This window comes from Colias philodice, chromosome 25 (assembly GCF_061535455.1).
Source record: "Colias philodice isolate Cphi_HAF_F1 chromosome 25, ilColPhil1 Martin Lab GWU primary, whole genome shotgun sequence".
Classification (NCBI taxonomy): domain Eukaryota; kingdom Metazoa; phylum Arthropoda; class Insecta; order Lepidoptera; family Pieridae; genus Colias; species Colias philodice.
This window is the reverse complement of record NC_143110.1, coordinates 2,242,151-2,266,390: the sequence shown is the minus strand read 5'-3', so window position 1 is coordinate 2,266,390 and position 24,240 is coordinate 2,242,151. Positions and strand designations below refer to the sequence as shown.

The 24,240-nt window shown below is 32.6% G+C and overlaps 1 protein-coding gene and 2 non-coding genes across 3 annotated transcripts in view; 2 read left to right on the top strand and 1 right to left on the bottom strand.

The window, feature by feature from the left end:
* Positions 1 to 24,240, bottom strand: part of LOC149477213 (serine protease inhibitor dipetalogastin) — a 60,078-nt gene that overhangs the window by 10,244 nt on the left and 25,594 nt on the right. Inside the window, exons 2-5 of the mRNA XM_089710589.1 lie at positions 17,448 to 17,583; positions 1,239 to 1,379; positions 636 to 783; positions 59 to 220 (exon numbers count right to left, since the gene is read on the bottom strand). Coding sequence (XP_089566715.1) covers positions 59 to 220; positions 636 to 783; positions 1,239 to 1,379; positions 17,448 to 17,496 — 500 coding nt within the window. The 5' untranslated portion in view covers positions 17,497 to 17,583. The remainder of the gene's footprint in view (positions 1 to 58; positions 221 to 635; positions 784 to 1,238; positions 1,380 to 17,447; positions 17,584 to 24,240) is intronic.
* TRNAI-UAU (transfer RNA isoleucine (anticodon UAU)) lies at positions 18,293 to 18,384 on the top strand. The gene is given in 2 exon segments: positions 18,293 to 18,330; positions 18,349 to 18,384. It is a non-coding gene; the product is annotated as a tRNA-Ile (tRNA).
* On the top strand, positions 18,823 to 18,914 carry TRNAI-UAU (transfer RNA isoleucine (anticodon UAU)). Its single transcript is given in 2 exon segments — positions 18,823 to 18,860; positions 18,879 to 18,914. It is a non-coding gene; the product is annotated as a tRNA-Ile (tRNA).

Here is a 24,240-nt window from a genome sequence, read left to right as displayed (position 1 = left end):
TTGACTTGAAAGTAATTAATGCTATAAGATGTGTAGAATGTGGAGATGATTCACGTACCCACAAGTCAAAAGCTTCATCTGGCAGGTGCTCTTATACACGTTCCCGTCAGACCCACAGATGGGCCCATCGAGCGGCGCCTGCGAGCAGTCCACGGGGCAGTTCTCTCGATGCGCACTGATATTGTTACAAGCGCCTAGATGGGAGAGCCCGATGCCCACTCTGAAAGAAAGAAAAGTAAGGTATACTGATATTGTAAGAGGAAAGAGGAAAGTATTATTGAAGCGTAAACTTATTTAGCCGCGTTGAGCAATTTTTGGCAGAGCAAAATATTTTGAGTTCGCGTTACCATAATGCTGGTGTTATGAAATTTCAGTAACAAGTTGTCGCCTGACGCCTCTTCGGTTTTCTATCGGCAGTTCTTATAACTTTTTTGTTTGTTCGGATACTCAACTCAAAAACTGCTCGATCGATTTACAAAATATAGCCAACGCGAACGTTTTGTAAGTGAAAGTTGTGTGGTTATTGTATATGTTGAGAATGGAATTAGCCACTTTCCTTAATATCGTGGCAAGTCAAAGCGCTGAAGAATGTAATACATAGAGGCAAGAGCATCATTGAATACGAAATATCTTACCTGCAGATTTCAACTTGTAGCATACATCTATTGAGATAAGTTCTTCCATTAGTACCACATACTGGGTCCCTTTCTGAGGTACATCTGTGGTCACATTTGGAGCCTTGTGCGCGGGAGCATGAGCCTTGATCTGGTGCTAGTCGTACTCCTGGAAATTGAGCGAAATGGCATTTTAATGCTAGTTTTACTTCGTGATATTTCATGCTCAAAATAGGCGCGAAAGATTTATTTTATATTTATAATATTTCCAATTCATCATCACATCGAAAAAATTACGATTTAAAATTTGTTAACATACTGTTATATACTGTTATATAACTCAAAATGTACATTTCGATTAAAATTGCTTAAATGGTCGATCCAATATGTTCAAATCCAAAAAGAGTTAGGTAATCTATACTAATATTATAAAGCTGAAAAGTTTGTTTGTTTGAACGCGCTAATCTCAGGAACTACTTGTCCGATTTGAAAAAATCTTTCGGTGTTAGATAGCCCATTTATCGAGGAAGTCTATATTATAATTATCATTTCGCTAAGCCCAACAGGAGCGGAGCCACGCGGGTGAAACAGCAAAGCGATACTAGTAAGATACTCCACACCTACCTTTGCCACAAGTCTTCTTCCTCATCTCACAAAGCGAGGGGTAGATGTACCCATCGGTCGCGCAAACTGGCTCCCCCTGTAACGCTGGCCCACAGATCCGGGGACACGATGCGTCCCTTGCCCCGTCGCACCAGGATAGCGCTGGAACAAAAATAACAAGTTGAAATTTAATTAGGATAGTTGCATTTTTGAGCTAGATTAATAGAATGGAATTAAAAATATTATAAGGACTAAGCTTGAGAGTATTTTTTTTCTCTCGTAGACTTTTAGAGTTGTACACTAATTTTTATCCTAGCTTGGTTGTTTTTTTTATCACTCAAAATCAAACTCAAAATCATTTATTTGTAATCAAACATGGTTACAACTTACAACACAACAAAGATCGTCGATTATCGATTTATCGTCGCCTAGTACTCACAACACAAGCCTTAATTGAGCTTACTGTGGGACTAGGTCGATTTGTGTAATAATGTCCTATAATATTTATTTATTTATTTATTATTTATAATATAATATCAACTTTAATTTATCAATGTATTAAAATGGTCAATGAACCTAAATACATACAAGAAAATTGATAATATGAGAAATAATATTCCAGTTATTAGATTTTAAGCCTCGGAAGTTTATAAATACCTAGATAAATGTTCAAGCATAAACGTATAAATTGAAGCCATTTTCGATAAATCCACTACAGAATCAGCGATAGAGATTAGAATTTAGTAGCAAATTCAGTGGGAATTAAATATAAAATATAAGGATAATTGTGTGAAAACACGCAAGGCTTCGCAACATCTCGCCACTAGATGCCACTAGTCGATAGCAATCGCCACGCATTGTCTGTCTGGTGGCCAGTAAATAGGAGCTTTTATTAGGTAAATATGTACATTTTTATATTATTATGTTTTTAGGCCCGTTGGCATGTCAGAGCAATACCGTCACGTTATGGAGTAAGGCGTCGATTTTGGTATCATATAATCTTGTCAAAGAAGTTTCACTTCTGATACGTGTGCTGGGCAAATACGCTCGGACAGGTTAATTTTAAATAACTATTTGTTACGATGGAAGTCGATTATATAAAACAAACGTAAATGAAATATGCATTTTACAAAAAGATTTGACCATGAAAACAAAAATATACAAAAACTACAAAAAAAAAGACGGGTTGCACTCCGGGAGTGCCGGCAGAAGTGAAAACTTGATTATTAACGTACAGCATGTTTGATATTTTGGAATCGTATCCGTCTTACGCATGGAATATAAGGGCTAAAAAAAATCCGTCTTACGCTTTTTTAATCAGGCCACGTGTCCTGACGCGAGTTTAAGATTTTATACCCAACGCCGCTAAAGAAGTTTCCACTTCAAAAAAGAATATCGCTAGTTCTATAGCCCCAAGATTCCAGCGTGTATAGGTACTAGAAAACTCCATTAGGACGAACCCCGGGATGCACCAGCAGTCTATCAGACAACTTTTATTTTTTCTATCATTAGGCATTGCGTGAATTACGTGCACATGGCTACTTGCGATAGTTATTATCTGTGGCACTATGATATTTTTTTATTTATGTTTTTTCGAACCTATATATTTTTATCTATGGCTTGTTTCTTTGAATACGGACTGGTTATGTCAGTTGGAATTATAATTAAAAAAAATTCAAAAGCTACATAATATTATATCTATGGATTTATTCTTTGAAAACTGGCTGGTTACGTAAGTTGGAATGAAATTAAGAAAAAACACGAAAATGAACGACTATCGAAAAAAAAAATACCTAGTTTTATTATTATTATTATTTAGTTTAAACATTAATTAATTATGATTAGTGTACACATTTTTAAAGTGAAACTTCTTTATCGGGGTTGGTAAAAAATTTTGTGTAACATTTTTTCGTTACGCGTGACATTTTTCCGTTACGCGCCATCTTTTTCTTGTCCCTACCACGCGTGATTCGACGTATTTCTGTAAAGTTGCATATAGTAAATTATTTTTTGAAAAATAAGGTCATAAAGAAGTTTCACTTCTTACGTGTGTACACTAGTACACGCACACATTTTTTATCTGTCCATTGAAAGTGGGTCAAAAGCTTAATAAGTCGGTTACATAACATATAACATACAAACATACATGTGAGTATTATATAATATAAAAGGAAAGACTTCCCGATAAATTATGTACTTACATACTTATAATATTATCCTATGGTAAAGACTTCGTAAAAGGAAACTCCTTCACAATAAAAGTTGCATAAAAATATCTATAAACTTTTTAATCATTCATAAATTACACCTGGATATAAATTTTAAACCATTATAAGGAAAACATTAAATTCCACAGATTTAGCACTTACAGCGGTATTTAAAATGTTTATAATTTACGAGATATTTCATGTAATTGATGCGTAATTGTTGAAGCGCTTTAAGATTTTTCTAGGCGTAGTGTTTATCACTACATCACTACATAGTATAAAACAAAGTCGCTTTTCCTGTCCCTATGTCCCTATGTCCCTTTGTACGCTTAAATCTTTGAAACTACGCAACGGATTTTGATGCGGTTTTTTTTAATAGATAGAGTGATTCAAGAGGAAGGTTTATATGTATAATAACATCCATTAAATAGTGGAGAAGTACTGTTATTTTTAAGGTTTCTAATGTGATGTCGTAAAAAATTACATTGTTTCCGCTTATATTGCAAACGCAGGCTGAACCCTACGAGTTTTATCAAAATAATGTACTAAGTATTATACACATTGAAAAGGTCTACAGAAAAGTCCGCGATGGTATATGTCTATCTCTTATGGATAACCCACAATAACATTTTTTGTCATTTACTTTTTACGACAAATAATAGCTAATTTTCGAAGCGATTTTCACCAATACAGCATTAATCCTTAACCAATTAAATACCTTGAATACATTGTTCATTTAATATAGATCTATATGGCACTTTACACCGTATGATTTAAAAGTGAATATTTTCGAAGATATTACAGATTTAAAAATTGCGGGACGTAGCGTTTGCGGCGGTAGCGGCCGGCCGGCCGCTATGTTTTTATATACAACGTTCACAGTTTTTCTGTAGTGTATTTAGTATCAGCATTGCACCCGTGCGAAGCCGGGGCGGGTCGCTAGTTTATAAATATAAAGTATCGACGTTGGTAGAGAAATTTATTTATAATTTTAATAGAATCTATGTACCTACATTATTTCTATAAATAAAAACGTTTCCTTGAAATACGTGTTTATGCAGAATTTTATTTTTAGATCTTTATTTTTTTCATAGCAGAAAATGTGGAAAAATCGAATGGAAACTTCCAATATATCTATAAAATTTCATGCAAACGGTTAATTTAACATAAATCCAATTATAGTAATTTCACAACACACGTAGGTAGTGCATCGATCTTTACCCATTGTGTCAATGGCCATAATATTTCCTTTTAATAAATCAACGACACCAACTATACACGTCTTGATACTTGATTGGGATGTGACCGCATTCCACAACTTTCAAGGTTGGTAGGGTGCTCTATATTTTGTTTTTACGTTAAAATGTCAAACTCTTGGATATAGGTGGTTATCCTGTACACCTATGTTAATATGTTTCCCTAGTACTTAAAAGTTAATGATTATAAAATAACTAGCTGTGCCTCGCGGTTTTCCCAGCTGATAAAAACGACGGGAAACATTTTCTACCTCTTCTTTTAACGGTTATGAAAAAAAGCCTGTTTGAGCCTAGTTTTTAATCTTATTTATTGCAAAGTTCATTCAAATCGGTGCTGTGATTACTAGATACAGACAAAGATAGAAGAATGGTAGTAAATTAAAAAATAAAACACTTGCAATAAGTATATTATTGTGTTGAAAATAATATTTTGTTAGTATATCTGTAACTTTAAAGAAACTGTATGTAATTGAAAAATAATATTTACGTTGCAATATTCGGTAATTTTTTTAGTATGAAAGCTTTCCTAAATAATAACCTATCAATAAAAAAACCGTTATCATTAAATCAAATTTTTAACTAATTTCGAGAAATCAAATAATCCAAATTAATATGCATAAACGTAATTGAGTTAACCGCAAACCAAGATTAATAAACAAAACAAACTCCATACCATAAATAAAAAACATCCAATTACATACAGAAAACGAGTTTATTTAATTAAAGTACCAGGCGCGCATATCTTCATAGGCGATCCCGTTTGGTGACCACACTATTTACCATGTCCGTCACGGTCCCTAGTAAGAGATTACGGTACATTCGCATGCAAAACGTGTTGTCACTTTCTCTTGGATGAAATAGAAATTGCCGTGTCAATGGTATTTGTGCAGCTCTCGAGATGGCTCGAATGTTACTTCGAATGCACTTTGCGATTAAAATAAATAAAAGCGATTTTGGTATTTTAGGAAAAGCTATTGCGCCCATAATTGGTAGACTCAAAAACTTCTTAAATGTTGATTTAAATCATTTAGTTAGTACAAGAATAAAAGGAATAAACAATAGAAATAAATTAAACGTCCAAATTAATAGTTTCACAGATTCATTGTAATTTCCTGGAGTAAAATCACTAAATAGTTACAATGTAAAATACCTACATTATAACAGACCCCATCGACCATTTTTTTTTAATGAAAGACTAACAAACAAACATACAAACGTACATCCATAGCTTTCGCTTTTGTACAAATCGTCAACAAAAACAATCCTCAACCGATTACGTTATACAATTATCTAACCTAAGCAAAACCATGCGCAAAAACTAGTCCCACACCTAGTAGACTACGATCTGTTCTACTTGATATCAATTACAATAAAAAGTAGAAGATTAAGAAACAGTCTAGACAAGTTTACGAACGTGCTCTCTGACTATAAAGATAAATCAATAAATTATAGCAGTGAACACTTAGCTTTAGGTAAGGGTTGTGAGTTGTGACAATGCGTTTTTAATTTAATAGTGATATTAATTTTTATTATATTATTTTTATTTGTCGATCAATTATTTTTAACTGTATGATATCATTGTTAATTACTGTTTAATTAGCAATGATGGATAATTTATTGAAATAAATCACATGGTTGTCGACATATCAATGAGACTCAAATAAGTTAATAGTTTACGTCTAAAATTATTTTTAATATGAAAATAAGCAATCATTGATATGAAAAATATTATCTTTGAAATCTATCTAGCATAGGGCTTGCATAAGTGTAAAAATGTGTAGTCCTGCACGAAAAATTAATATATATATATATATATATATATATAAGAAACTGATCATCAAAACAGATGTGGAATACATAATTCCTATACCTAACAGAAAACACAGAATTTCTCTTCCATTAATATCCATAAAACATTGTATTATATTTGCATTAGAAGCACACAATACATCATGAACAGTTCTATGTCGAAATTATCATTCCTACAGCGTTCTCTTACCATTTGTCATCTAAATGATTCAGGAAGGGACAGCCCTAACAAATGATCGCGTTTACACCGTGGGCGAAGACAGGGACTGCAACGCGAAACCATTTATACTGTTTGTAGTTTTGTGAATTGTATCCTTCGATTGTTTATTTGTTGCGGTGTGATAGATGGCCGTGGTGTTCACGTAAGGGTGATTTTCTTTTTGAAACATTTTGTAGAAATAAAGGTTAGGTGACGAATATTCACTTATAATACCACAAGAGCTTCAAAATTATCGGGTATTTTCCGATAGGTTCGTTGCAAACAAATGAAGGAGTCAAGTTTTTCAGGTTAAAAAATCACGAGCGCGAAGCGCGAGTACTTACGAGTAAGTACATGTACTTAATAATTTTTATTTATTTTATTTTCCACACTCGTAACCGTGTCCAAACAACGAGAACAAAATAATGGACCTCATAATATCACTATTAAAGTTTCCATACAAATCTGGCAACACCACTACGTTTCATTTCACTGCTCGTAATTCACAAGTGCATCGCAGAGAAAGTTAAAAGCTTATTAACCCATTTCGACTTCGATAAACCGTTTTAAACTAATATTTGCCCGCGGCGTTTCTTACCACAATTTCACTGCATATTTCATGAGATAACTTGTCCAGTTTGTTGAGTATGAGGTTATAATTTAAAATTAAATTTTAAAGTAAAATTATCCATTCGATTTATTGCTCCAATTCAATAGATTGTACAAGTCAAATAAATCATAGGGCCTCATTTTTATAAATACTAGCCACCCGGCCCGACGTCGAACGCAAATGCGATTTCACTACTATCATAGAAGTAAAGCTGAAGAGTTTGTTTGATTGAACGCGCAAATTTCAGGAACTACTAGTCTGAATTTAAAAATTCTTTCCGTATTAAATAGCCCATTTATAGAGGAAGGCTATAGGCGGAGGAGCGGAGCCACGCGAGTGAGACCGCGGAGCGCAGCTAGCTGTTATTATAAACTAGCTGTGCCCTAGCATTGCTCCGCTGCTGTTGGTCTTAGCGTGATGATATTATATAGCCTATGCCTTATAGCCTTCCTCGATGGGCTATCTAACACCGAAATAATTTTTCAAATCGGACCCGAGATTAGCGCGTTCAAACAAACAAACTCTTCAGCTTTATAATATTAGTATAATTAACAAATTTTAATACTAAAAGTTTGGAAAGGTTTGTTGATTCACTAACCATGTAAATAAAAAGCACAAACATAACAATGTGAAGATTTCTCTTTTATTGTATGAAAATAACATATTTTAACAACATAAATAACATAATTAAATCAATTTGTTCTTACACTTTTATTGTTATTGTTCTTAAAAGCGCTAATTGAATAAAAATCTCACAATATATAATGCTGCTTTGATTTTTACAAAGTGGTTTGTCGTTTTACAAGCTTTTTATAATGTTTTATGACTGAATGTCATGATAATACACTGGGGTAGATCCCTTTAAAAATAATAAAAAGTGCAAAAAAATCGCAGTCGGATGAAACCCATTAGAAAAGGAGGGGAATATGATGAAAATTAAAGGAAAAATAAATTACGGTCAATCCGAGTTCGGGAAAAGGGAGGGGGGAGCTTTTAAGAGAAAAAAATGGTTTCTCTTGATTTCCGACAAAACTACAAGTCCTACGGAAAAAAGTTCAATGGCAAAGTTGTAGATAATAAAAAGATCTACAACTTTTGTATTGACAATTTTTTCACATAACCTCAAAATTTAGGTGAAAAATTCAAAAAACCAAGTTTTTGGTTTTTTATTTTTATCTACTTCAAAATTTATGTTTTTTCTACGAAATTTGGTGGAAACTTGCTTTATTATCTCCCAAATACACTGTAATTTATTTGACTGAAAATATTTATTTTTTCGCCTTATTTTGAATTAATACCAAAAAAACAACCTAATTTTCAATCGAAAAGTCACCCGTCAAAATATCAGCTTTTTTCAAAAACTTTGGGAGCCTTTTATTCATCAAAATCTCTACTTTTATATGGTGTAAAAAAAATAAACCTTACCATAGTAAATGTTCTCAGGAAATGCTTACAAACAGTGTCATAATTAGCTTTTACTAAATCAGGCACACTTCTCGAACTCTATATCTTCTCTTGTATCGGCTTTTCGGTAATATTTCAAAAGAAAAAAATTATCTGTTCTAAGTATAATATTTTACAGCATATTCAAAAGCAAAATGATGTCGATAAAAACATTTCAGGTAGTTTGAGAAGTGTGCCTGATTTAGTAAAAGCTCATTTTCACACTGTTTGTATGCATTTTCTGAGAACGTTTACTATGGTAATGTTTATTTTTTTTACACCATATGAAAGTAGAGATTTCAATGAATAAAAGGCTCCCCAAGTTTTTGAAAAAAGCTGATATTTTGACGGGTGACTTTTCGATTGAAAATTAGGTTGTTTTTTTGGTATTAATTCAAAATAAGGCGAAAAAATAAATATTTTCGGTCAAATAAATTACAGTGTATTTGGGACATAATAAAGCAAGTTTCCACCAAATTTCGTAGAAAAAAAATAAATTTTGAAGTAGATAAAAATAAAAAACCAAAAACTTGGTTTTTTGAATTTTTCACCTAAATTTTGAGGTTATGTGAAAAAATTGTCAATACAAAAGTTGTAGATCTTTTTATTATCTACAACTTTGCCATTGAACTTTTTTCCGTAGGACTTGTAGTTTTGTCGGAAATCAAGAGAAACCATTTTTTTCTCTTAAAAGCTCCCCCCTCCCTTTTCCCGAACTCGGATTGACCGTAATTTATTTTTCCTTTAATTTTCATCATATTCATCTCCTTTTCTAATGGGTTTCATCCGACTGCGATTTTTTTTTGTTTCAAAAATTATCTACTCTAGTCTATAATGTTTTAACTTTTAACATTTAGCTTTATGACTAACTAGCGGTCCGCCCCGGCTTCGCCCGTGGTACATATTTCGCAATAAAAGGTAGCCTATGTTCTTTCTCAGGGTCTAAAGATTGTCTGTGCCAAATTTCATCAAAATTGGTCCAGTAGGTTATGCGTGAAAACCATACATACATACATACATACAAACCTTTCCTCTTTATAATACATATTAGTATAGACAAGACAAAATATCAGACTAAAATATCCATTTATAGTTATCACTAGCTGTGCCCCTCGGTTTTACCCGCAGTTCCTGTTCCTGTTGGTCTTAGCGTGATGATATTATATAGCCTAACCTTCCTCGATAAATGGGCTATCAAACACCGAAAGAATCGTTAATCATCAAGCTTATGAAAGTTTTTAAACAGTCTTAAAAAATAAATGTTTGAACCAATTATACAGATAACAATTAGGAAACCATAAGGTAGGTACAAATCTTTTTCAGCCATCTCAAATTTCGAAGAAATATGTACTTATTAAAATTCACCTGCTTCTTTTAGCAGTCAATTTTAAATATCCATTGATCGCAATCGACTCGCGAGTAAATTTTAAACATCTCGATTTAATTTCCCTTATCTTTTATCCAGTATTTATTTCTTACGGTAAAGGAATCTGGGGCGTACGGTATCCGAACGTTTTGGAGTAACCACAGTTTTTAATACAAGTGATAACTGCGTTAAAACAACCGACTTCAAACTTGCACTTGCAACATTTACAAATACAGACAAAAATGCTCATAAAATAAAAACTACTAGGCCTATCCGAATAAAATTTTTATGGGACCAATTCGACACCATCCCGCATCGAACAAAAAAAGAATCACGTAAATCGGTTCAGAAACCTCGGAGTAATCGGTGTACATACATAAAAAAAAACATACCGGCCGAATTGATAACCTCCTCCTTTTTTTTGAAGTCGGTTAAAAACATTCCACTACATAATACAAAACAAATTCTATCGGTCTGTCTGTTCGCAATAAACTTACAGGTTTTAATAAAATACTCCACTACACATAATATAAAACAAAGTCTATCTATTTGTCTGTGTGTTCACAATAAACTCAAAAACTATTGCACCGATTTTCATTCTATTTTCACTAATGGATATAATGTGGTTATTGAGGAAAGCTGTTTTCGAATATTATTTTCAAGTCATGGACAATTCGGACAAAGCTGCAGGGTGAGACTTATAGTTACGTATATTTCAATGATAAGGATATACTTACGTATAAGGATATACGTATATTTCAATTATAATATTTGGTAAATCTAACAATTATAAAGATATATACCAAACTAATAATAATCCACCACGATGGCTAATTAGTGCAGGTTGTCATATCACTACATAGTATAAATAAAGTCGCTATTTCTGTCCCTATGTCACTATGTATGCTTAAATATTTAAAACTACGCAACGGATTTTGATGCGTTTTTTTTTGTAATAGATAGAGTGATTCAAGAGGAAGGTTTTTGTATATAATTTATTATAGTCCAGGAGGAATCGGCGCATGAGTACCGAAAACTATTCCACCTCAATTTTTTTACGTGATCCTCTTCAAATTGCCCTACTGATGATATAAATGCATGTTGCCATGGGGCAACCCGGTGCCATATTGTTTAAACCGAAATTGTTTAAACAATTGCAAGGAATTGTTATTTTTCAACCGGACAAATTTTTTTTATATTTTTTATCGAAATACCAATAAAAAAGGTCCAATTACTTTTCACGATAAAGTTAATATTTTCAAAGATATGAATTTTTTAAGGTTTGAAAAATCTCAAATTTGGGTACTTTCGACCCATGAAAAATATATTTAAAAAAAAAATAATATATAAGTAATATTTTTTTTTCAATTCTCTATACAATAGTTAATAATATTGTTAATAGAGATTTAAGAAAATTTCATTGTTTATATCTGTTTTTTACCTTTATTATATTTGTTTTTTACCATTCCCAACTAATCTTAAAAAACCGTGTAATTGTAAGAAAGCCTGTAAAACCAAAGCTTGTTATTGTAAAAAAAATAATATAAGTTGCATACTTCTATGTGGTTGTGATTCAGAAGACTGTAAGAATATAATATATAAAAATAATATTGATAATAAATAAATACTTATTTTTAAATCTTGTTTTATTATTTCATACTTCTCCATCTATAACTTTCGTTTGAAGAAGTTATTCAATGTAATTAATAAGGTAAAAGACCTAGTTATTGACACTTTAAATTTTATTTTAGTTAAAAAAAAAACAAATCAATTCTAATAAATTAATAAATATAATTTTTGAATTAAAAATTTTAAGATCTTTGGTTTTTTGAGAACATTTCATTCTTTTAATTAAAATCAAATTGCGAGTGTCAAACAACTAGGCCAGTGTCAATAACTGGGTCTTTTACCTTACTTGCTGTTTCAATAACAAAAAAGTAATATAAACTGACAAAAAAGTAATTTTAATTACATGTTTCAATTTATGCTTAAATAACTTTAAAAAAATTGATTTCAGAAAAAAATATATAAGAAACAAATTGTAGACAATTTAATTATTAATAAGATTGCTCTCTTTAGAAATCTTGATAAAGTTGATAGTTTTTAAGATAAATGATAAATAATGATTCAAGACACAGAGAGGCCGATGCAGCGCATGAGTAAGAGAGAGACGGCGATACTTAAAGGTAAGCGGCGCGTACTTGTGAGCGCGCGAAGTTAACAATTAAAAAACAGATATAAACAATGAAATTTTCTTAAATCTCTATTAACAATATTATTAACTATTGTATAGAGAATTGAAAAAAAAATATTACTTATATATTATTTTTTTTTTAAATATATTTTTCATGGGTCGAAAGTACCCAAATTTGAGATTTTTCAAACCTTAAAAAATTCATATCTTTGAAAATATTAACTTTATCGTGAAAAGTAATTGGACCTTTTTTATTGGTATTTCGATAAAAAATATAAAAAAAATTTGTCCGGTTGAAAAATAACAATTCCTTGCAATTGTTTAAACAATTTCGGTTTAAACAATATGGCACCGGGTTGCCCCATGGCAACATGCATTTATATCATCAGTAGGGCAATTTGAAGAGGATCACGTAAAAAAATTGAGGTGGAATAGTTTTCGGTACTCATGCGCCGATTCCTCCTGGACTATTAGGTTTTAGACACAGTGAGCGAAGCCGCGGGCGGAAAGCTAGTCTCCTATAACTTCAACTTCGATTTTTTTTTTTTTTTTTTGTGTGGTGTCTCTCAATGTTAGCCAGAAGGGCTTCTACATTTTAACGCGGACGCGGGGGTGAACTGAAGGTTCACCCTGGTAGCGACATGCACAAGGGCGTCCCCCCTTGACGGGGACCACGAACCTCGGCTTGAGCTGTCGCTTGAGTGGAGGAGGCCAGAAGGGCCCTAATCGGACGGGATCAACTTCGAAGCTTTAAGCTACTGCACTCAAATCATGTACCTTATACAAAACAAATCCATTTAAAGAATAAAATAATGTTTACTTACAAAATTAATATTCACGACGCGTTGCTGCATACCAATAATTAGTATTATCTTAACGATTATCGTATTTAACTATTTTCCCGTAAATTATGTGAAGGCGTATAATCTATGTAATCAGTTAACAGTTCTAGAGAATAATATCTTTATATTGGGGAGTACAGCTATACAAGTTATATGACTAAATAATTAAAAAAGTGGGTCATTATAGGCTATTACTAGATATTATATTATTATTAAAGTGAAACTTTTATTACATCGTCTCAAACTTTTTGGTCTGTGTAGCGCATGTCGCGTGTATCGCGGCTGCCGAGTAGGTATACCTACTCGGCAGCCGACCGTCACGCGACATGCGCTACACAAAACAGTGTTCGGAACCGTTCGAACAGTTTCACTTTTACCGTGGTTTCATAAAACCACACAACATTTTTTATTTATTATCTGTGCTATAGACATAAGTATTAGAATGACTGATTTTGTGTTATGCGTAGAAATACACAGTGAGCCTTTTTCTTGTTGTAGACGCTCATCTATACTAATATTATAAATCTGAAGAGTTTGTTTGCCTGAACGCGCTAATCTCAGGAACTACTGGTCCGATTTAAAAAATGTTATGTGTTTTAGATAGCCCTTTTATGGAAGAAGACTATAGACTAAATCATCACGCTAAGTTCAATTTCAATAAGAGCGGAGCAATGCGGGTAAATCCCCGCGGCACAGCTAGTAAAATAATATAATTATTGTACAATTATTTTTTGTAGATATAAATATTCCTATAATAAAATCTGAACATAAATAATTGATAGATGCTATTAATAAACTAATCATTTAGTATAATTAAGTTAATTTAATTACAATAAAATTAACATAACTTTCCAATATTTTACAATTATTATAAATCAACAGATTCCTTCCATCAAGATAATTCAGTTTTAACACGTTTTAAGTAAGTCGGTGTAAGTTTGTGTGTAAATAGAATTATCAATATAATCGTGAATGCAAATATAATGATTACTAGTCGATCAACTGGTTTGGCGACAAGTTGCGAGATTTATCGAGAGTAAATATAGTCGCCTATCTATATCTATTTATAGACAAATAATCTTCATGGGTAGTTAAATATATGGTTTTTACATAGATGATAATATGTGAGAAACTGTTATAATGAGCCATTTTTAATCTATACTAATATTATAAAGCTGAAGAGTTTGTTTGTTTGTTTGAACGCGCTAATATCGGGAACTACTGGTCCGATTTGCAAAATTCTTTCGGTGTTAGATAGCCCATTTATCAAGGAAGGTTATAGGCTATATATCATCACGCTACGACCAACAGAAGTGGAGCCACGGGGGTGAAACCGCGCGGAGCAGCTAGTCAATCATAAAATGTTACCTAAATCAATACAAGAGTTATTGCTTCGTTTGTGTTATTTGTATCGCGCAATTCTCAAAAAAAATTGGCAGTAATTTGTGTAGAAAATCTATTACCTAATTGTTCATATAGGTAGACGAGTATTCTGTCATAGGTAAAATTTTAAAATGGATTTATTATTAACAGAGAAAGAAGTAGCATAATTTTTTCGTAATAACGAACCACTTCACTTTAAATAATTGCACTCAAAGTCTAAAAACCTCATAATTCATGCTTTAATTAGTATCGATACCTAACATATAAACTAATTAGATAAAATTTAATTATAGTTATAACTTATAATCGGAATTAAACACATTATCGCGAGTACAGTAAGGATAAAAACGATGTGGGTTAACGCGGAGATAACGACATGAGTTATATCTTATACAGCGTGTTCTGTGTTTTATTAAATATATTTAAGCTATTGCATAGCTTTTATCGCGGGCCTTGAGCGCGATAGAAGCTATGTAAAAATTCCGTAACGAAAAAACCTAACGCCCCCCACTCCAACCGGCACAGTGATGCTATGCAATAGCTTTACCGCGGCAGTCCTCGAGTGCCACACGTATTTTTTTTAATGTAAAGTATTCCGTTAAATTGTAGACTTCGTGGTGTGTTTACAAATAAGTACGATTAAAATATGTCAAATTGCTACTATTGAAGAAAAATACATTATAAAATATATATAAATATATTTTATTTATTTATTTATTTATTTTAAACACTTTATTGTGCTACAAAAATAACAATAGTAGGTACAATAAAAACTTAAGCTAGGACATACAACACAGAAGGCGGCCTTATTACTAACAAGTAATCTCTTCCAGGCAACCAACAGATTGTGTGAAAAACAATAAATAAGTACAGCGGAGGTAGGTAAAAGTTAAATTAAATTAAATATAGTTTTAAAAGAGAAATAATCGGATATTTTAATAAGTAACTACAGTTGTAACTGCTGCTTTTTTAATTTATCATTAAAAACCAATGAATACCAAATTAAAATACTTCTATTTTTAACTCTCATAAAGCGTATATAATTTTAAAATGTAACATCCTGTATAGGCATACCGCTAACTTAGCAAAAACAGGCTCAGTGTATGAGCGTACGTGTTACAATGTGTTACATTAACTCGACGCTCTGTTTTGACAGCTCCTATTATCAGCTGTTTAACGGACCGAAATTACAGGGTGTTCTCAAAAGCTTACTGATTGATTAAGACCCAATTTTATTCGCAAAAAAAATAGTGTTAAAGTTAATCTGTATAATATGAAACGAATGGGATTGAAGAAGCAATTCTTCAATTGATTTATTTAAATACGAATTGACATAGTTTTTAGCGATTGAGCGTAACGAACTACTAAATAAAGAGTGTTGTGCCATGTCCCGTGTAGTGGTGTGTTGTGGCATATAGTATACTAGCTGTGTAATCACAGGAGCTACTGGTCCGATTTGAAAAATTGTTTCGGTTTTAGGTAGCCCATTTATTGAGGAAGGCTATATAATATATATCATCACGCTAAGACCAACAGGAGCGGAGCAATGCGGGTGAAACCGCGGGGAACAGCTAGTACTATATATAAGAACAGAAATCTCTAGAAGTACCCTCAAAATATAAAAATGTCTCAATTGAACCCACGACCTTCGTAACAATTAAACCATTTAACCGATAGTTCGAAATAAATGATTCATTGAAAGCTATTAAAAGGTTAAACACAACAAGGATCAATATAATCGATTAATGTCACATTAACGGTTATTGGCAGCGCGTCGATCACGATCTATCGATCAATGATCCAGATGATTTATTGCGAGTGCGGCATGAATGTAAATCATTATGAATAAATGGAATGTAGGTAATCTTTGTTGCTTGATAATACTCCGTTGGTTCAGTAGGTACCACAGGTAGTGGATACGATTCCCAACAAATTCAACCTTACAAATCTATACTAATATTATAAAGCTGAAGATTTTGTTTCTTTGTTTGAACGCGCTTATCTCAGGAACTACTGGTCCGATTTGAAAAATTATTTCGGTGTTAGATAGTCCATTTATCGAGGAAGGCTATTATAGGTTTTATAACAGCACGCTAAGACCAACAGGAGCGGAGAAATGCGGGTAAAACCGCGGGGCACAGCTAGTATTATAAATGCGAAAGCTGCCAGTGGAATTTCGAAACACATCATGTAACTAAATAGAAGGTTTTCATGTAAAATTTATTATTGTTTTAATGTTATTTCAGTAAAAGCAGCATAATTATTCACGTGAATATTCGATACATTTGGCTTTATTTTGTGTATTCGTAATCGAATTTGCGTATGCGAAAATTTAATCAACGCCCTATCAATGATGAAATGTTTCATTTGCATAGTTCAACGAATCGCATTAAATCTTCTTCTTATATATAAAAATGAATCGCAAAATGTGTTGGTAAGCGCATAACTCGAGAACGGCTGAACCGATTTCGATAATTCTTTTTTTATTATATTCCTTGAAGTACAAGGATGGTTCTTATGTAGAGAAAACGTAAACATGTACCACGGGCGAAGCCGGGGCGGACCGCTAGTTATTTATACAACTGAATTATTAATGTTTTAGGAATAACAGTTTATAATAATGTCAATAAATAATGATCGTCATTTGTTTTTTAAGAAAGATAAAACATATTTTATAATGTCAAAGAAATCACTAGAACAACTATTATATCGAAATATTTTTTATTTACTGTAATAAGTAAAACGTGTGGCGACTGGCGAGGTATGTATAGTAGATCCTAAACGGATGATTCGATTTGAATGTGCTTTTATAACGGTAATCCTGTAAGTACTAGTAAATATTCAAGCTATCATATCTTTTACTATTTAGTTTTGATATTATTTTTTTTCATTTTTATTTGATAATTAGTTAAAGTACTTACCGAACACCAAAATAACAGCTGCTGCGATGAGATGAGATTTGACCTCCATTTTGAAATCACTAGTTTATTACACACAAGTTCAAAATTCACTAATTTATCTTGTTCACTGGTAGCATTCGGTCATGATGTTCGGCTTCTGTAACAAGGAAAGAGGAAAATTAGTATTAATATAGTCCTACTAATATTATTATAAATGCGAAAGTTTGTGAGGATGTGTGTGTGTGTGTGTTTGTTACTCTTTCACGCAAATTCTACTGAACCGATTACAATGAAATTTAGCACACATAAAGAGGGTAACTTGGATTAACACATAGGATAGGTTTTATCCCGGAAATCCCACGTGGACGGGAACTGTGCGGGTTTTCCTTTAAAAACGCGGGCGATGCCGCGGGCGGAAATCTAGTTGACAATAATGTAGCTGCATATCCCAGCTTTACTCGTGTTGAAGTGGATTAAAAATGATAAGTAGGTAATCTATAATACAACTTACAACATATTATATAGGTATGTAGTTAATAAATTAAATAAGTAGTTATTACTATTTTATATATATTCAGAGATATTTAAAAGCCTTAAAAAATTGCACCATTTTTGACACGACTTTCACACAAGTAAAAAAACGAAACTAGAGAAGGATCTTTTTAAAACTAATGTACCTCCTTTTCTATTGAGTCGATTAGAAGCTATAAAGTTTATTTTTGAAACTTTTACGTCGAACAGCCTATTTGAGAACTTCCTTAACTATTAAGAAAAAAAGATTATGAACATATTTCTAGTTTTAAAATGTTATAAGTGGGTATACTACATCTATACATATAACACCTAATTTCGAACCCTGGACCACAGCTCCAGTGGCGCAATTGGTTAGCGCACGGTACTTATAGGGCAGTGGTCGTGAGCGATGCCGGGGTTGTGAGTTCGAGCCTCACCTGGAGCAATTTTTTGTGCTTTTCACAAAAAAATGTAGGAACGATAGTAAAATCGAAGCGTCATAGACAACGTCATAGGTTACTAAATAATTACTAAGGATATATTAGTAGGAACGTTCCCTTTATTGCAAAAAAAAACAGTCTTCGACAAAATTATCAACTTATCAGCCCTGCATTTAAAAAAAGAGCGTGTGTGCCGAGCACACGTGTCAGAAATGAAACTTCTTTGGCAAGATTCAAAGATACCAAAATCATGGCCTACTCCATGACGTGACGGCATTGCTATGACGCAATTCTGAAATTTTACTATCAACGCGCCTAAAGAAGTTTCACTTCAAAAATTAAACCTCAATTTTTTGTAAAACAAAATTTGTTAAATAATAAGAGGGTCGTTCGAAAATATACAATTAATATAAGTGTTGCCTAAATTCGAAACCAGGACCATAGCTCCAGTGGCGCAATTGGTTAGCGCACGGTACTTATAGGGCAGTGGCCGTGAGCGATGCCGGGGTTGTGAGTTCGAGCCTCACCTGGAGCATTTTTTGTGTTTTTTGACAAAAAAAAATATTTACTTATGTATAGTGAAAGAGACATAATTTTTAATATGCATAGAGAGAGATATACCTAAGGTTAACGAAACATGTTGTTATGTAAAAAAAAAGACGTGTGGCACTCGGGGACTGCCGCAGTAAAGATATTCCATAGCATGCCTTCAAGCCACACCTCCGTGCCCGTCGGAGTGGCGAGCGTGAGGTTTTTTCGTTACGGAATTTCTCGATTTGGTCCCCGCGCTCAAGGCCTGCGATAGAAGCTATGCAATAGCTTAAAAATCTGGCAAGTTTTTTTTTCCTATATACGTACGGAAGAGACACAATTCAAATTTTAGTCAGTCTGATACGATTGTTATATTTAACAGAGCAGAAAAAGTCACAAGCGTTAACTAGTTTAGACACAACATTGTAGGCGCAAACCGAGAAAATGATCACTATGACAGACATAAATACATTCTTTACGTACCTACATTAGTATAATTAATATTTACTCTAGTTCTTATTAGTATTTGCGATATAATCACTAGTTTAAGATGATAGCTTGTAATTTATTGTAATTTGTAATTATGTATAATTTTACGTATCGTTTTTGAATTGAAATTATTATATTTATATTTAAGAGGTTAATCTGATATAATTTAAATATTATGTTTGTTTGTATGTACCGAATAAGCTCTACAGCACAATATTATTAGAAAATTCTATCGTGATTCGTGATTATATTATACTAGCTTTCCGCCCGCGGCTTCGCCCGCGTTTTTAGAGAAAAACCCGTTCCCGTAGGATTTCCTGGATAAAACCTATCCTATGTCCTTTCTCGGGTATCAAAATTTATCTATACCAAATTTTATGCAAATTGGTTCAGTAGTTCAGGCATGATTGAGTAACAGACAGACAGATAGAGTTACTTTCGCATTTATAATATTAAGTATGGATTTTATGCTTTATCTACTTAAATCTAAGTAAAACGTTTTGTATGATAGAGTATTTGAAAAGCTCTATTAAATGCTAAGTTTGAATTAGGTCTCAAGGTCTTAGGTCTAAAGGTCTACTTTTACTACTTTTTTACTTTTAAACATACAGGTTACTTATAAACATACAGGTGAAGCTAATAAAAGCGAGTTAAAAATGGACTTTGCTTGCCTTTGCCTTTCCTTATTCAACAAGCTTATTATATAATCACTACATAGTATAAAACAAAGTCGTTTTCTCTTTCTTTATATCCCTACAAAGAATACAGTAACTTACTAGTTGTAACTTCTAAGTTACAATATACTTACTGTAACTTACAAGTTGTTCCTAAGTCAATGCAAGTGCACCTTGAATAGGCTTTCTCGCCTACAAGAATAATGAGTAAAATATGAAATTCAGGTTAATATCGAAACGGTAAATCCGTTCTATTCGGGTCGGTGAAAACAATGCAATTTATGAAAGTCTAAAATATATATACTGAATTTATTAGAGGTAAGGGTGCTTTGATTTGAAATTCGTGTTGTTAAAATTCGTTTTGATGAATTATTGTTTCCTTTTCGATACATGTTAGTCTGTTGGTGTGTCTAATGATTCGTTCGTGTTTCAATTTGTTTTTTAGTTAGGCACTACTGTACTACTGGCAACCAAGAAAAAAAATCTGAGCTTTTCTGGAAAACATTTTCTATTTCTAATGATTTCGACTTCATGTCGCCGTCCTCGGAGAATAAAATGATAACTGCCATTAAAAGTGAAGTCCCGTGTCCCCAAGTGGTGTAAGGGGCAGATGCATTATTCATACATCTGTTTCACTGATCGATTTTCTTTAGGGACAAGTAGGTGATCAGCCTTCTGTGTCCTACCAGACCGAGGCATTTTTTTTCTTCGTCTCCACCGGGAATCGAACCCAGGACCCCTCGGTGCTACGCTCACGCGTCAACCAATGTACCAGAGAGACGGTCGTTAACAGCTGCCATTACCATAGTTTAATTATTGTTATGCCATATTTGAAACCTACGTAGCCATACATATTTTTTTTGTAATTTTTCTCCTTAAATGGCAAATAAATTACTATGAAAGCACTTATAATCCAAGATTTAAAAATCACCATTCAAAATAAATCAACCAATCCTTATAGACAAGTAAAGTTTAGTAGGTCGGTATAATTCTCAGAACTGAACCTTGGACCTTTCGATCAATCTTTAACCACAGTACCAAAGAGACACATCGATACTTCCAAAGTATTAATTACTTTTTACTTTGGTTTTATTTCAAGACCTTAATTCTTGGAACGACACAAAATGACTGGGACCGTATAATTTGTCTTATTTGTGAGAAAGTTTATTTTTATCTGGTTTTACGGCTTCGAACATGATTCTAGGTACCTTTACTGCTTCTTTATTACATCTATACGAATATTATAAAGCTGAAGAGTTTGTTTGTTTGTTTGAACGCACTAATCTCAGGACATACTGGTCTGATTTGAAAAAATTCTTTCACCATTAAATAACCCATTTATCGAGGAAGGCTGTGGGCTATATTATAATTTATAACGTCAAGACTATAACTAACAGGACCGGAGCAACGCGGGTAAATCTGCGGGGCACAGCTAGTGAAATATGAATAAGTGTCTAATGATATTGTAATGTAATGATAGATATCTGTATTGGGATTTGTTTCAATTAGTTTAATGTTACACTAATTAGGTACTTACTCAATAATTAAGATGTTTTTTTTTTCAAGACTTACCTACCAATATTATAAATCAAGTTTTTCTGTCGCGCAAAAATGTTTCAATTTGCATGAAATTTAGTACGCAGGCACAGAATACTTAATAAAGACTTAATATTAGCTAACGCAAGTAAAAACGCAGAAGAAGAAAAATAACGTAGAAAGCAAGTACATAAAGGTTTTTATGCAATATTTTAAAATAATTATTGTGTCCGTTAAAAACGTAGAAAATAAATAAAATAATAATTTTAACATTTTCTTTGAAATAAACAAGCAAAACCACAGTCAAATAAGTACTAGGGTAATATAAACATTCCTCATACACACATAACAACGGTACAGTTCGCAACATAAACAGTTACAGAAACAATTGGATTGTGCAAAATACTTGCTCTGACGGTACTTTGATGTAGTGCTTGCAAGAGCATACTATTTATGATCAAATATATTATGTGTTTGTTGGCCCATTTTGAAACAGCTCTACTACATATATTACTATATTGCCTGCGCATATCTACACCCGACACCGCAGAGTGAACTTTTTGTCCTATATATTGAGGAGATTTATGTAAGTAAAGACTAAAAGTATTTTAAACATCCTAGTAATATTAAAAATACGAAAGTTTGTGAGGACGTATGTGTGTGTGTATGTTTGTTGAACGCGGGTGAAGCCACGGGCGGAAAGCTAGTCATAATACTACACATACATAATATAATATAATGTTATATTTTAGTCGAACGCGAATAATTAAAAAAATTAACTTGAAATTTTTATTATAAATCAAAACAATAATTTAACTCCAAAGATACCAGGGACAAAGTAGGAATTCCCAGTATCGATCAACAACATTGTTCTAACAAATTGTACCAGGGTCGCATAAAATAAAACGGGTCATCTGATAGCCTTGAGCTTGAACTCACCGTGACCTCGGTGCAGATGAAAGTTATAATGGACAATATCGCAAAACTTTCACGTACGTTCTGTCTGCCTGGTACTTTACGAGAGTAAAATATCGACGTAGCTGGCACGGAGTTTCCAATTTCACGGAATTTGTTAAATAAACTCGGCTACATGCAATCTTGAACTTCATTTGAAAGTCAACAATAGAATATAAACAATTTGTTTACTTTGTCAAAAACATTTTTTTTTTGTCAAATGCAAAAACGATGTAGGTAACAGGAAATATCTAAGTTAAGAATATCTAAATTCCAATAATCAAAATTCAAAATTAGCAATTAATTTAGGCATCACAAATCTATAAATTTGCGCCGGTTACTTTATTTAAAAATAACAACATAACTATAAATATAACTCGAACATAAAAATAAAAACTTCATGCGTGGGCGAAATATTTTCTCGAATCTAGATCAAGTTAATTAACAACTCATTTATGTTTTAATCACACCCATCTATCATTTAATATGACACGAATACCCTATTTTTTAAAAGAACGGTAAATTTAGTTTTAATTGTATGTCCTAAAGCGAAGTCATTAAAGTTTGTAACACGCTTTTATTAGCTTCATCTGTATGTTTGTAAAATGTATGTATGTATGTGTAATCGACTCCTCTAGACTCGATTTTGACCCATACCAAACGGACAGATTTTATTCGAACTTTGTACACTTGTCAAGGATCGGTTACTAAGCGTGTTTTATAGTTTTTTTGAAGTGAAACTTCTTTATCGGGGTTGGAAAAAAATTTAGTGTAACATTTTTTCGTTACGCGTGACATTTTTCCGTTACGCGCCATCTTTTTCTTATCCCTACCACACGTGATGTGACGTATTTCTGTAAAGTTTCATATTATAGTAAATTATTTTTTGAAAAATAAGGTCTTAAAGAAGTTTCACTTCTTACGTGTACACTAGTACACGCACACATTTTTATTTTAACTATACTTATTATTAAGAGCAAATATATCGGTGTTGTTTCTGTATTTTTAATCTGTGAGATGATAACTGACCTATCTGGCAATACGGAAAGCGCCAACCAGTAAAATATGAAAGATTTAAAAAATATACTTAGTAGAAAAATAAAACAATTAAGCTTTCAAATTTAACTGCTACATCAAAATAATTATAAATTATTAGCAATTTGCGAGTTGTCTCGATTAATATCACGATAATTTGATTACGCTAACTTATTTTTATGAATTAACTCATGATTTATTTATTTTCATTTGAATCGTTTTAATAATTTGTAGAGACTTTCTAGGAATATTATGATAATATTATGAAGCTGAGGAGTTTGTTTGTTTGTTTGAACGCGCTATTCTCAGGAATAACAGGTCCGATTTGAAAAAGTATTTCACTGTTAGATACTTCATTTATAGTGGAACGCTGTAGGCTATATTTTATCATCACGCTAATACCAATAGGAAGTAGGAACGGAGCAATGCGGGTAAAACCGCGGGGCAGAGCCAGTAAGGCATATAGTCTAAGACTTTAAAATAGACATAGATGTGTATCCGTATTTTTGTGAAATCCTGTTTTTTGTTTATTTAAGTAACCGACTTCAAAAAAGGAGGTTCTCCATTCGACCGGTATATTTTTTTCAAATATCTAAATTTTGCCCTATTCCAAGAATTCGCATACTGCTATAAAATTATAAA